Source organism: Vicia villosa, linkage group LG7 (genome assembly GCF_029867415.1).
Source record: "Vicia villosa cultivar HV-30 ecotype Madison, WI linkage group LG7, Vvil1.0, whole genome shotgun sequence".
Classification (NCBI taxonomy): domain Eukaryota; kingdom Viridiplantae; phylum Streptophyta; class Magnoliopsida; order Fabales; family Fabaceae; genus Vicia; species Vicia villosa.
The window spans coordinates 18,196,364-18,211,274 of NC_081186.1; the positions used below are offsets into that span (position 1 = coordinate 18,196,364).

A 14,911-nucleotide genomic window follows, 5' to 3' on the forward strand; every position below is an offset into this window, starting at 1 on the left:
AGGCAAGCATGACCCTGATGGCGCATTGGAGTGGTTGAAGGAGATTGAGAGGATATTCCGTGTGATGGACTGCACTCAGGCGCAAAAGGTTCGTTATGGTATTCATATGCTTGCAGTCAAAGCTGATGACTGGTGGTTAGAGACTCATCAGAGATTCGAAGTTGCTAGTGAAGAGATCACTTGGATTGTTTTCCGCAGAGAGTTTCTGAGGAAGTATTATCCGGAAGATGTTCGGGGTAAGAAGGAGATTGAGTTCCTTGAGCTGAAACAGGGTAATATGTCAGTGACAGAGTATACTGCAAAGTTCACTGAGTTGGCCAAGTTCTACCCGTATTATGAGGGAGCAGGTGCTGAGTTTTCAAAGTGCATCAAGTTTGAGAACGGATTGCGCTCTGAGATCAAGAAAGCTGTTGGGTATCAGAAGATTCGTATCTTTCCTAATATGATTGGTAGTTGCAGGATTTATGAAGAATATCATAATGCACATTACAAACTTGTCAAGGATATGAGAGGTAAGCAGAACCGTAGCACACCTTATGATGCTCTAGTTGGAAAGGGAAAAGTAGAAGTGGCTAATGGCAAGAAAACTAGTGGGGGAGGAGCTCCTGCTAGCTAGGTCTGTTTCAAATGTGGAGAACCTGGTCACAAGAGTGATGTGTGTAATGCTGGGGAAAAAAGATGTTTCCGTTGTGGTAAGACCGGACATGCAATATCTGAATGCAAGCATAAGGAGATGATCTGTTTCAACTGCGGTGAAGAGGGACACATTGGTAATCAGTGTCAAAAACCAAAGAAGGCACAAGTTGGTGGAAAGGTGTTCGCTTCAGCTGGAACTCAGACAGCTAATGATGGCAGCATTGCCGGATGTGCGTATTTCTCTAATAGTATTTCTTTAATTACTATTGCTGATTAATTGGTGCTGCTAGTTGTTTCGTTGTTCATGAATGTATGGAAGGATTAGTATATTAAAGTGTTGTCAAATGCAACTTGTCAATCGGAGAGTTATATGCGGGAACGAAGTTAGGAATGGTTGAGTCGGATAAATTTTCGAGGACGAAAATATTCTAAGTGGGGGAGAGTTGTAACACCCATATTTCGATTTATCATTTAATTTGGATTATTTTAGTATTTATTGAGTTTTTGCGCGTTTAGAGCGACCGAGTCGGTATCATTACGGGATAGCGGGTCGAGAGTTAATCGAGAATTTTAATATTTTTAGTACTAGAATATTATTAGAGCAATATTTGAAGTTTGGAAAATTTTCCGAGTAATTGAAATTAAACCGAGAATTGGAGACATAGAATAAAAGGGAGTATACGGTATTAGTTAAAGTGGGCTAGTTGTTGTGTTGGAAGTAGTAATTATGAGAGTGTTGAAATGAAGCCCAATAGAATAATAACACAATAGTAGTATTAATATGATTAGTTAGTTGAATAAATAACATATAAATAGAAGTATCAGTAAAGAAGTTCTAGGTTTTCAAGCAGAACAAGAATTAGACGTGAGAGTGCCGAGACGAGAACCAAATGGGCAAAAATTAGGAATTCGATCGGAGAGAAATTTATAGAGCAACCTTCAATCCAAGGTAAGGGTGGGACCCTGACTCTATGACAAGGTAGATGATGAATAGTATATAGGATTGGGTTTGTAAAAATTGTTTTGTTTGTGTTTGAAATTGATATATATATTGATAAAATTGAAAGATGATTGAGAACCCAATTTAATATTTTACATACTGTTGTCTATGTTTTGATAGAGATGGCTACTGGTAAATAACAATTTGATAATGTATAGCCAGTATACTGTAGCGTCGATTTAACCATGTCCGTACTGTGGTGTTCTAAGTCTTGATGTACAAAGCCAATTTGATAGATAGTTATTGATGCATATGACAATTAGTATGTTACTGTGCGGAACTTGTGTCTTCAACTAGTAATCACGTTTCTAGGTGTATGGAAATCCATGTGCATGTTTTCAATTAGTATATTATAAGAATCATTATGATAACAATGTATAATAATAATAATAACAATAATTTAGTATAATTAGTAGAATAGTTTTTAGGAGTTTTAAATTAGAGATAAAAATATTTGAGTAAATTGGTTAATTTAAGTTAATTTTCAATTTGGTTAGAGTTGTCGATAGAGTTGTCAATAGAGTTGTTAGAGTTATCAATAGTGTTGTTAAAGTTATCAATAGAGTTGTTTTGAGTTATTAAAAGTCACTTTTTATTTATGTTGCGTAATTCCGACATGTTTAGAGTTGTCAGTAGGGTAAGTTGGAGCTGCCAAATAATAATACATCCTTACTAAATTATTGATATTTTAATTATGAATTTTAGTTAAATTTAGTAGCAAGGAAATTATAGAGCTGGTAAATATTGGTAGAAGCTACAGTGTCATATGAATCGACAAATTTGATAATAAAATGGTGGAAATAGTTAGTAGTGGAAAGTAGCAGGTTTACCAATTTAAATATAAGTAACCATTTGATTGAAACAAGTATATATGTAGTAGGACAATAAAATTGACATGTAGTATACATGTAGCAGAAGTTAATAAATAGCAGTCTGGTAGTTTTGACAGAAAACAGCATTAGCAGTATAGACTAGTCAATAGCGGTGTAGTATTAATTTAACCGAGTCGTAATAAGAACATTAATACAAAGTGGGAAAATATTTTTTGGTTCAGCCGATAATCAATTAATCAGGTTTTTGTCGAAATTTTCTGAATAATTATGCGGTTGGTTGTAGTATAATTTGGTTGATTTGTTATGCGGTATGCTTATTGAAAATTGCGAATTTGCGGGTGGTGTTGTATCTGGTTGGATTGCCTCAATTTATTGGCAAATATCAAGTTGTAGACTTATGGCCAATGTTGATGTTGTTGTTAAACAATTGTTATTGTGTTGAATTGTCCCGATTTATGGGCATTATTAAGTTGCAGGTCATATGACCAACGTTGTTAAGTTGTTTTGCAGTTGCCGGTCTTGTGATGAATGTTGATTAAGGTGTTTGTCGTTGTTGCATTTTGTCGTTGTTGTAATGTGTCGATTAAGTTGATGTTGTTTTTGCATGCATAGCATAACATTATTAAGTTGGCCTGGATTAACAATTTTTATGTTGGAGCTAATACTCACCACGTTGGCCTGGATTGGCAAAATAAGTTGAAGGCTTATGCCTTATTGACGCCTCGATAACCTGGCGGATTTTTGAGTTGGGAGTTCTGCTCCAATGGTACCACATGCATGTGCATTGTATAAGTCGCATTCATGTCGCATATTTGAATTGTTATTATTATAATATAATGATGTCATGTGTTGTTGAATTGTGACGATTTATGTTGTTTGAAAGTTGTTGAAGTGGTGATTTTGTATAATATGATATAATATATTGTTTATCATACACTCAATTATATGGTTCGATATCTCACCCCTTCAGTTTGAATGTTACCTTTATGTTGGTAACGTGCAGGTAATCCAGAGTGAAGGCTGCTTACCTTCATTAGTTCGAGTTAGGTGTTGGTTGCTCTGATACGTAACACTCGGGGGGATGAACGCGTGTTTTCCTTATTGTTGTTTCTCTTGTGTTGCTGAATTTTTAAGTTGTTTTCATTAAAGACTTGATGTCTTAAAGTTGTCTCGAATTGGATAAGATGGTTGGTATTTTCAATTGAAATTATGAATCCGCTGCGCAATAATTAAAATTCTTTCGATTTTAAAGACTGAATAGGTTGTTATCGGTTCATATGAAATTATGTGTTATGTATCTGAATTGTAATTTGATTGAATGTCGTTGTTTTAAAGTTGATAGTGTAGCATCCCATGTTGTGTTAGAATTTTTATAACTCTGATTTTTTGTTATAATTATCGATTATTCGTTGGGTAGAATTGGGGTGTTACATTAGTGGTAACAGAGCAGGTCGGTCCGTCCGGCCAAATGTCGAGTCGTATTTAGTTAACAATCGAGTATTGTTAATTACTTTATCTGACTGTTGTTTATGTTCTAGTGCTTAGTTGAGATGGCTGGTAGAAACGATGCTGCGATTGCTGCTGCTTTGGAGGCTATGGCGCAGGCTTTGGCAAATCAGCCAAATGCTGATGAGAATGCAGGATCTCGCAGTTTAGCAACCTTCTAGAGAGAGAATCCGCCGGTCTTCAAAGGCAAGCATGACCCTGATGGCGCATTGGAGTGGTTGAAGGAGATTGAGAGGATATTCCGTGTGATGGACTGCACTCAGGCGCAGAAGGTTCGGTATGGTACTCATATGCTTGCAGTCGAAGCTGATGACTGGTGGTTAGAGACTCATCAGAGATTGGAAGTTGCTAGTGAAGAGATCACTTGGATTGTTTTCCGCAGAGAGTTTCTGAGGAAGTATTATCCGGAAGATGTTCGGGGTAAGAAGGAGATTGAGTTCCTTGAGCTGAAACAGGGTAATATGTCAGTGACAGAGTATACTGCAAAGTTCACTGAGTTGGCCAAGTTCTACCCGTATTATGAGGGAGCAGGTGCTGAGTTTTCAAAGTGCATCAAGTTTGAGAACGGATTGCGCTCTGAGATCAAGAAAGCTGTTGGGTATCAGAAGATTCGTATCTTTCCTAATATGATTGGTAGTTGCAGGATTTATGAAGAAGATCATAATGCACATTACAAACTTGTCAAGGATAGGAGAGGTAAGCAGAACCGTAGCACACCTTATGATGCTCTAGTTGGGAAGGGAAAAGCAGAAGTGGCTAATGGCAAGAAAACTAGTGGGGGAGGAGCTCCTGCTAGCTAGGTCTGTTTCAAATGTGGAGAACCTGGTCACAAGAGTGATGTGTGTACTGCTGGGGAGAAAAGATGTTTCCGTTGTGGTAAGACCGGACATGCAATATCTGAATGCAAGCATAAGGAGATGATCTGTTTCAACTGCGGTGAAGAGGGACACATTGGTAATCAGTGTCAAAAACCAAAGAAGGCACAAGTTGGTGGAAAGGTGTTCGCTTTAGCTGGAACTCAGACAGCTAATGATGGCAGCATTGCCGGATGTGCGTATTTTTCTAATAGTATTTCTTTAATTACTATTGTTGATTAATTGGTGCTGCTAGTAGTTTCGTTGCTCATGAATGTATGGAAGGATTAGTATATTGGATTTAAACTTTGTTGAGTTCGGTTATGTAGAAAGAGTTGTAATTAAAGTGTTGTCAAATGCAACTTGTCAATCGGAGAGTTATATGCGGGAACGAAGTTAGGAATGGTTGAGTCGGATAAATTTCCGAGGACGAAAATATTCTAAGTGGGGGAGAGTTGTAACACCCATATTTCGATTTATCATTTAATTTGGATTATTTTAGTATTTATTGAGTTTTTGCGCGCTTAGAGCGACCGAGTCGGTATCATTACGGGATAGCGGGTCGAGAGTTAATCGAGAATTTTAATATTTTTAGTATTAGAATATTATTAGAGCAATATTTGAAGTTTGGAGAATTTTCCGAGTAATTGAAATTAAACCGAGAATTGGAGACATAGAATAAAAGGGAGTATACGGTATTAGTTAAAGTGGGCTAGTTGTTGTGTTGGAAGTAGTAATTATGAGAGTGTTGAAATGAAGCCCAATAGAATAATAACACAATAGTAGTATTAATATGATTAGTTAGTTGAATAAATAACATATAAATAGAAGTATCAGTAAAGAAGTTCTAGGTTTTCAAGCAGAACAAGAATTAGACGTGAGAGTGCCGAGAAGAGAACCAAATGGGCAAAAATTAGGAATTCGATCGGAGAGAAATTTATAGAGCAACCTTCAATCCAAGGTAAGGGTGGGATCCTGACTCTATAACAAGGTAGATGATGAATAGTATATAGGATTGGGTTTGTAAAAATTGTTTTGTATGTGTTTGAAATTGATATATATATTGATAAAATTGAAAGATGATTGAGAACCCAATTTAATATTTTACATACTGTTGTCTATGTTTTGATAGAGATGGCTACTGGTAAATAACAATTTGATAATGTATAGCCAGTATACTGTAGCGTCGATTTAACCATGTCCGTACTGTGGTGTTCTAAGTCTTGATGTACAAAGCCAATTTGATAGATAGTTATTGATGCATATGACAATTAGTATGTTACTGTGCGGAACTTGTGTCTTCAACTAGTAATCACGTTTCTAGGTGTATGGCAATCCATGTGCATGTTTTCAATTAGTATATTATAAGAATCATTATGATAACAATGTATAATAATAATAATAACAATAATTTAGTATAATTAGTAGAATAGTTTTTAGGAGTTTTAAATTAGAGATAAAAATATTTGAGTAAATTGGTTAATTTAAGTTAATTTTCAATTTGGTTAGAGTTGTCGATAGAGTTGTCAATAGAGTTGTTAGAGTTATCAATAGTGTTGTTAAAGTTATCAATAGAGTTGTTTTGAGTTATTAAAAGTCACTTTTTATTTATGTTGCGTAATTCCGACATGTTTAGAGTTGTCAGTAGGGTAAGTTGGAGCTGCCAAATAATAATACATCCTTACTAAATTATTGATATTTTAATTATGAATTTTAGTTAAATTTAGTAGCAAGGAAATTATAGAGCTGGTAAATATTGGTAGAAGCTACAGTGTCATATGAATCGACAAATTTGATAATAAAATGGTGGAAATAGTTAGTAGTGGAAAGTAGCAGGTTTACCAATTTAAATATAAGTAACCATTTGATTGAAACAAGTATATATGTAGTAGGACAATAAAATTGACATGTAGTATACATGTAGCAGAAGGTAATAAATAGCAGTCTGGTAGTTTTGACAGAAAACAGCATTAGCAGTATAGACTAGTCAATAGCAGTGTAGTATTAATTTAACCGAGTCGTAATAAGAACATTAATACAAAGTGGGAAAATATTTTTTGGTTCAGCCGATAATCAATTAATCAGGTTTTTGTCGAAATTTTCTGAATAATTATGCGGTTGGTTGTAGTATAATTTGGTTGATTTGTTATGCGGTATGCTTATTGAAAATTGCGAATTTGCGGGTGGTGTTGTATCTGGTTGGATTGCCTCAATTTATTGGCAAATATCAAGTTGTAGACTTATGGCCAATGTTGATGTTGTTGTTAAACAATTGTTATTGTGTTGAATTGTCCCGATTTATGGGCATTATTAAGTTGCAGGTCATATGACCAACGTTGTTAAGTTGTTTTGCAGTTGCCGGTCTTGTGATGAATGTTGATTAAGGTGTTTGTCGTTGTTGCATTTTGTCGTTGTTGTAATGTGTCGATTAAGTTGATGTTGTTTTTGCATGCATAGCATAACATTATTAAGTTGGCCTGGATTAACAATTTTTATGTTGGAGCTAATACTCACCACGTTGGCCTGGATTGGCAAAATAAGTTGAAGGCTTATGCCTTATTGACGCCTCGATAACCTGGCGGATTTTTGAGTTGGGAGTTCTGCTCCAATGGTACCACATGCATGTGCATTGTATAAGTCGCATTCATGTCGCATATTTGAATTGTTATTATTATAATATAATGATGTCATGTGTTGTTGAATTGTGACGATTTATGTTGTTTGAAAGTTGTTGAAGTGGTGATTTTATATAATATGATATAATATATTGTTTATCATACACTCAATTATATGGTTCGATATCTCACCCCTTCAGTTTGAATGTTACCTTTATGTTGGTAACGTGCAGGTAATCCAGAGTGAAGGCTGCTTACCTTCATTAGTTCGAGTTAGGTGTTGGTTGCTCTGATACGTAACACTCGGGGGGATGAACGCGTGTTTTCCTTATTGTTGTTTCTGTTATGTTGCTGAATTTTTAAGTTGTTTTCATTAAAGACTTGATGTCTTAAAGTTGTCTCGAATTGGATAAGATGGTTGGTATTTTCAATTGAAATTATGAATCCGCTGCGCAATAATTAAAATTCTTTCGATTTTAAAGACTGAATAGGTTGTTATCGGTTCATATGAAATTATGTGTTATGTATCTGAATTGTAATTTGATTGAATGTCGTGTTTTAAAGTTGATAGTGTAGCATCCCATGTTGTGTTAGAATTTTTATAACTCTGATTTTTTGTTATAATTATCGATTATTCGTTGGGTAGAATTGGGGTGTTACATTAGTGGTAACAGAGCAGGTCGGTCCGTCCGGACAAATGTCGAGTCGTATTTAGTTAACAATCGAGTATTGTTAATTACTTTATCTGACTGTTGTTTATGTTCTAGTGCTTAGTTGAGATGGCTGGTAGAAACGATGCCGCGATTGCTGCTGCTTTGGAGGCTATGGCGCAGGCTTTGGCAAATCAGCCAAATGCTGATGAGAATGCAGGATCTCGCAGTTTAGCAACCTTCTAGAGAGAGAATCCGCCGGTCTTCAAAGGCAAGCATGACCCTGATGGCGCATTGGAGTGGTTGAAGGAGATTGAGAGGATATTGCGTGTGATGGACTGCACTCAGGCGCAGAAGGTTCGGTATGGTACTCATATGCTTGCAGTCGAAGCTGATGACTGGTGGTTAGAGACTCATCAGAGATTGGAAGTTGCTAGTGAAGAGATCACTTGGATTGTTTTCCGCAGAGAGTTTCTGAGGAAGTATTATCCGGAAGATGTTCGGGGTAAGAAGGAGATTGAGTTCCTTGAGCTGAAATAGGGTAATATGTCAGTGACAGAGTATACTGCAAAGTTCACTGAGTTGGCCAAGTTCTACCCGTATTATGAGGGAGCAGGTGCTGAGTTTTCAAAGTGCATCAAGTTTGAGAGCGGATTGCGCTCCTAGATCAAGAAAGCTGTTGGGTATCAGAAGATTCGTATCTTTCCTAATATGATTGGTAGTTGCAGGATTTATGAAGAAGATCATAATGCACATTACAAACTTGTCAAGGATAGGAGAGGTAAGCAGAACCGTAGCACACCTTATGATGCTCTAGTTGGAAAGGGAAAAGCAGAAGTGGCTAATGGCAAGAAAACTAGTGGGGGAGGAGCTCCTGCTAGCTAGATCTGTTTCAAATGTGGAGAACCTGGTCACAAGAGTGATGTGTGTACTGCTGGGGAGAATAGATGTTTCCGTTGTGGTAAGACCGGACATGCAATATCTGAATGCAAGCATAAGGAGATGATCTGTTTCAACTGCGGTGAAGAGGGACACATTGGTAATCAGTGTCAAAAACCAAAGAAGGCACAAGTTGGTGGAAAGGTGTTCGCTTTAGCTGGAACTCAGACAGCTAATGATGGCAGCATTGCCGGATGTGCGTATTTTTCTAATAGTATTTCTTTAATTACTATTGATTAATTGGAGCTGCTAGTAGTTTCGTTGCTCATGAATGTATGGAAGGATTAGTATATTGGATTTAAACTTTGTTGAGTTCGGTTATGTAGAAAGAGTTGTAATTAAAGTGTTGTCAAATGCAACTTGTCAATCGGAGAGTTATATGCGGGAACGAAGTTAGGAATGGTTGAGTCGGATAAATTTCCGAGGACGAAAATATTCTAAGTGGGGGAGAGTTGTAACACCCATATTTCGATTTATCATTTAATTTGGATTATTTTAGTATTTATTGAGTTTTTGCGCGCTTAGAGCGACCGAGTCGGTATCATTACGGGATAGCGGGTCGAGAGTTAATCGAGAATTTTAATATTTTTAGTATTAGAATATTATTAGAGCAATATTTGAAGTTTGGAGAATTTTCCGAGTAATTGAAATTAAACCGAGAATTGGAGACATAGAATAAAAGGGAGTATACGGTATTAGTTAAAGTGGGCTAGTTGTTGTGTTGGAAGTAGTAATTATGAGAGTGTTGAAATGAAGCCCAATAGAATAATAACACAATAGTAGTATTAATATGATTAGTTAGTTGAATAAATAACATATAAATAGAAGTATCAGTAAAGAAGTTCTAGGTTTTCAAGCAGAACAAGAATTAGACGTGAGAGTGCCGAGAAGAGAACCAAATGGGCAAAAATTAGGAATTCGATCGGAGAGAAATTTATAGAGCAACCTTCAATCCAAGGTAAGGGTGGGATCCTGACTCTATAACAAGGTAGATGATGAATAGTATATAGGATTGGGTTTGTAAAAATTATTTTGTATGTGTTTGAAATTGATATATATATTGATAAAATTGAAAGATGATTGAGAACCCAATTTAATATTTTACATACTGTTGTCTATGTTTTGATAGAGATGGCTACTGGTAAATAACAATTTGATAATGTATAGCCAGTATACTGTAGCGTCGATTTAACCATGTCCGTACTGTGGTGTTCTAAGTCTTGATGTACAAAGCCAATTTGATAGATAGTTATTGATGCATATGACAATTAGTATGTTACTGTGCGGAACTTGTGTCTTCAACTAGTAATCACGTTTCTAGGTGTATGGCAATCCATGTGCATGTTTTCAATTAGTATATTATAAGAATCATTATGATAACAATGTATAATAATAATAATAATAACAATAATTTAGTATAATTAGTAGAATAGTTTTTAGGAGTTTTAAATTAGAGATAAAAATATTTGAGTAAATTGGTTAATTTAAGTTAATTTTCAATTTGGTTAGAGTTGTCGATAGAGTTGTCAATAGAGTTGTTAGAGTTATCAATAGTGTTGTTAAAGTTATCAATAGAGTTGTTTTGAGTTATTAAAAGTCACTTTTTATTTATGTTGCGTAATTCCGACATGTTTAGAGTTGTCAGTAGGGTAAGTTGGAGCTGCCAAATAATAATACATCCTTACTAAATTATTGATATTTTAATTATGAATTTAAGTTAAATTTAGTAGCAAGGAAATTATAGAGCTGGTAAATATTGGTAGAAGCTACAGTGTCATATGAATCGACAAATTTGATAATAAAATGGTAGAAATAGTTAGTAGTGGAAAGTAGCAGGTTTACCAATTTAAATATAAGTAACCATTTGATTGAAACAAGTATATATGTAGTAGGACAATAAAATTGACATGTAGTATACATGTAGCAGAAGGTAATAAATAGCAGTCTGGTAGTTTTGACAGAAAACAGCATTAGCAGTATAGACTAGTCAATAGCAGTGTAGTATTAATTTAACCGAGTCGTAATAAGAACATTAATACAAAGTGGGAAAATATTTTTTGGTTCAGCCGATAATCAATTAATCAGGTTTTTGTCGAAATTTTCTGAATAATTATGCGGTTGGTTGTAGTATAATTTGGTTGATTTGTTATGCGGTATGCTTATTGAAAATTGCGAGTTTGCGGGTGGTGTTGTATCTGGTTGGATTGCCTCAATTTATTGGCAAATATCAAGTTGTAGACTTATGGCCAATGTTGATGTTGTTGTTAAACAATTGTTATTGTGTTGAATTGTCCCGATTTATGGGCATTATTAAGTTGCAGGTCATATGACCAACGTTGTTAAGTTGTTTTGCAGTTGCCGGTCTTGTGATCAATGTTGATTAAGGTGTTTGTCGTTGTTGCATTTTGTCGTTGTTGTAATGTGTCGATTAAGTTGATGTTGTTTTCGCATGCATAGCATAACATTATTAAGTTGGCCTGGATTAGCAATTTTTATGTTGGAGCTAATGCTCACCATGTTGGCCTGGATTGGCAAAATAAGTTGAAGGCTTATGCCTTATTGACGCCTCGAAAACCTGGCGGATTTTTGAGTTGGGAGTTCTGCTCCAATGGTACCACATGCATGTGCATTGTATAAGTCGCATTCATGTCGCATATTTGAATTGTTATTATTATAATATAATGATGTCATGTGTTGTTGAATTGTGACGATTTATGTTGTTTGAAAGTTGTTGAAGTGGTGATTTTATATAATATGATATAATATATTGTTTATCATACACTCAATTATATGGTTCGATATCTCACCCCTTCAGTTTGAATGTTACCTTTATGTTGGTAACGTGCAGGTAATCCAGAGTGAAGGCTGCTTACCTTCATTAGTTCGAGTTAGGTGTTGGTTGCTCTGATACGTAACACTCGGGGGGATGAACGCGTGTTTTCCTTATTGTTGTTTCTGTTATGTTGCTGAATTTTTAAGTTGTTTTCATTAAAGACTTGATGTCTTAAAGTTGTCTCGAATTGGATAAGATGGTTGGTATTTTCAATTGAAATTATGAATCCGCTGCGCAATAATTAAAATTCTTTCGATTTTAAAGACTGAATAAGTTGTTATCGGTTCATATGAAATTATGTGTTATGTATCTGAATTGTAATTTGATTGAATGTCGTGTTTTAAAGTTGATAGTGTAGCATCCCATGTTGTGTTAGAATTTTTATAACTCTGATTTTTTGTTATAATTATCGATTATTCGTTGGGTAGAATTGGGGTGTTACATTAGTGGTAACAGAGCAGGTCGGTCCGTCCGGCCAAATGTCGAGTCGTATTTAGTTAACAATCGAGTATTGTTAATTACTTTATCTGATTGTTGTTTATGTTGTAGTGCTTAGTTGAGATGGCTGGTAGAAACGATGCCGCGATTGCTGCTGCTTTGGAGGCTATGGCGCAGGCTTTGGCAATTCAGCCAAATGCTGATGAGAATGCAGGATCTCGCAGTTTAGCAACCTTCTAGAGAGAGAATCCGCCGGTCTTCAAAGGCAAGCATGACCCTGATGGCGCATTGGAGTGGTTGAAGGAGATTGAGAGGATATTCCGTGTGATGGACTGCACTCAGGCGCAGAAGGTTCGGTATGGAACTCATATGCTGGCAGTCGAAGCTGATGACTGGTGGTTAGAGACTCATCAGAGATTGGAAGTTGCTAGTGAAGAGATCACTTGGATTGTTTTCCACAGAGAGTTTCTGAGGAAGTATTATCCGGAAGATGTTCGGGGTAAGAAGGAGATTGAGTTCCTTGAGCTGAAACAGGGTAATATGTCAGTGACAGAGTATACTGCAAAGTTCACTGAGATGGCCAAGTTCTACCCGTATTATGAGGGAGCAGGTGCTGAGTTTTCAAAATGCATCAAGTTTGAGAACGGATTGCGCTCTGAGATTAAGAAAGCTGTTGGGTATCAGAAGATTCGTATCTTTCCTAATATGATTGGTAGTTGCAGGATTTATGAAGAAGATCATAATGCACATAACAAACTTGTCAAGGATAGGAGAGGTAAGCAGAACCGTAGCACACCTTATGATGCTCTTGTTGGAAAGGGAAAAGCAGAAGTGGCTAAAGGCAAAAAAACTAGTGGGGGAGGAGCTCCTGCTAGCGTGGTCTGTTTCAAATATGGAGAACCTGGTCCCAAGAGTGATGTGTGTACTGCTGGGGAGAAAAGATGTTTCCGTTGTGGTAAGATCGGACATGCAATATCTGAATGCAAGCATAAGGAGATGATCTGTTTCAACTACGGTGAAGAGGGACACATTGGTAATCAGTGTCAAAAACCAAAGAAGGCACAAGTTAGTGGAAAGGTGTTCGCTTTAGCTGGAACTCAGACAGCTAATGATGGCAGCATTGCCGGATGTGCGTATTTTTCTAATAGTATTTCTTTAATTACTATTGTTGATTAATTGGTGCTGCTAGTAGTTTCGTTGCTCATGAATGTATGGAAGGATTAGTATATTGGATTTAAACTTTGTTGAGTTCGTTTATGTAGAAAGAGTGGTAATTAAAGTGTTGTCAAATGCAACTTGTCTATCGGAGAGTTATATGCGAGAACGAAGTTAGGAATGGTTGAGTCGGACAAATTTTCGAGGACGAAAATATTCTAAGTGGGGTAGAGTTGTAACACCCATATTTCGATTTATCATTTAATTTGGATTACTTGAGTATTTATTGAGTTTTTGCGCGTTTAGAGCGACCGAGTCGGTATCATTACGGGATAGCGGGTCGAGAGTTAATCGAGAATTTTAATATTTTTGGTATTAGAAATATTATTAGAGCAATATTTGAAGTTTGGATAATTTTCCGAGTAATTGAAATTAAACCGAGAATTGGAGACATAGAATAAAATGGAGTATACAGTATTAGTTAAAGTGGGCTAGTTGTTGTGTTGGAAGTAGTAATTATGAGAGTGTTAAAATGAAGCCCAATAGAATAATAACACAATAGTAGTATTAATATGATTAGTTAGTTGAATAAATAACATATAAATAGAAGTATCAATAAAGAAGTTCTAGGTTTTCAAGCAGAACAAGAATTAGACGTGAGAGTGCCGAGAAGAGAACCAAATGGGCAAAAATTAGGAATTCGATCGGAGAGAAATTTATAGAGCAACCTTCAATCCAAGGTAAGGGTGGGATTCTGACTCTATAACAGGGTAGATGATGAATAGTATATAGGATTGGGTTTGTAAAAATTGTTTTGTTTGTGTTTGAATTTGATATATATATTGATAAAATTGAGATGATTGAGAACCCAATTTAATATTTTACATATTGTTGTCTATGTTTTGATAGAGATGGCTACTGGTAAATAACAATTTGATAATGTATAGCCAGTATACTGTAGCGTCGATTTAACCATGTCCGTACTGTGGTGTTCTAAGTCTTGATGTACAAAGCCAATTTGATAGATAATTATTGATGCATATGACAATTAGTATGTTACGGTGCGGAACTTGTGTCTTCAACTAGTAATCACGTTTCTAGGCGTATGGCAATCCATGTGCATGTTTTCAATTAGTATATTATAAGAATCATTATGATAACAATGTATAATAATAATAATAACAATAATTTAGTATAATTAGTAGAATAGTTTATAGGAGTTTTAAATTAGAGATAAAAATATTTGAGTAAATTGGTTAATTTAAGTTAATTTTTAATTTAGTTAGAGTTGTCGATAGAGTTGTCAATAGAGTTGTTAGAGTTATCAATAGTGTTGTTAAAGTTATCAATAGAGTTGTTTTGAGTTATTAAAAGTCACTTTTTATTTATTTTGCGTAATTCCGACATGTTTAGAGTTATCAGTAGGGTAAGTTGGAGCTGCCAAATAATATT

At 35.7% G+C, this 14,911-nt stretch overlaps 4 protein-coding genes across 4 annotated transcripts; all 4 read left to right on the forward strand.

Annotated features, from left to right (window-relative positions):
- Positions 1 to 64: 64 nt before the first annotated feature.
- Positions 65 to 616, forward strand: LOC131618724 (uncharacterized). Its single transcript, XM_058889891.1, has one exon. The coding sequence runs from the start codon at positions 65 to 67 to the stop codon at positions 614 to 616; it is 552 nt and encodes a 183-aa protein (XP_058745874.1).
- A 3,607-nt stretch (positions 617 to 4,223) lies between these two features.
- On the forward strand, positions 4,224 to 4,775 carry LOC131618726 (uncharacterized). Its single transcript, XM_058889892.1, has one exon. The coding sequence runs from the start codon at positions 4,224 to 4,226 to the stop codon at positions 4,773 to 4,775; it is 552 nt and encodes a 183-aa protein (XP_058745875.1).
- Positions 4,776 to 8,427: 3,652 nt separating this feature from the next.
- Positions 8,428 to 8,979, forward strand: LOC131618727 (uncharacterized). Its single transcript, XM_058889893.1, has 3 exons — positions 8,428 to 8,599; positions 8,648 to 8,735; positions 8,823 to 8,979. Exons 1-3 carry the CDS (start codon positions 8,428 to 8,430, stop codon positions 8,977 to 8,979), a joined length of 417 nt encoding a protein of 138 aa, XP_058745876.1.
- Positions 8,980 to 12,631: 3,652 nt separating this feature from the next.
- Positions 12,632 to 13,480, forward strand: LOC131618728 (uncharacterized). Its single transcript, XM_058889894.1, has one exon. The coding sequence runs from the start codon at positions 12,632 to 12,634 to the stop codon at positions 13,478 to 13,480; it is 849 nt and encodes a 282-aa protein (XP_058745877.1).
- The last annotated feature ends 1,431 nt before the right edge of the window (positions 13,481 to 14,911 follow it).

Excerpts from the sequence above, each read along its gene's own strand:
- LOC131618724 (XM_058889891.1), top strand. The coding sequence starts at position 65 with ATGGACTGCACTCAGGCGCAAAAGGTTCGTTATGGTATTCATATGCTT.
- LOC131618726 (XM_058889892.1), top strand. The coding sequence starts at position 4,224 with ATGGACTGCACTCAGGCGCAGAAGGTTCGGTATGGTACTCATATGCTT.
- LOC131618727 (XM_058889893.1), top strand. The coding sequence starts at position 8,428 with ATGGACTGCACTCAGGCGCAGAAGGTTCGGTATGGTACTCATATGCTT. Across the intron at positions 8,600-8,647 it reads TTATCCGGAAGATGTTCGGG|TGACAGAGTATACTGCAAAG; the intron begins GTAAGAAGGAGA and ends GTAATATGTCAG. Across the intron at positions 8,736-8,822 it reads GAGTTTTCAAAGTGCATCAA|GATTTATGAAGAAGATCATA; the intron begins GTTTGAGAGCGG and ends TGGTAGTTGCAG.
- LOC131618728 (XM_058889894.1), top strand. The coding sequence starts at position 12,632 with ATGGACTGCACTCAGGCGCAGAAGGTTCGGTATGGAACTCATATGCTG.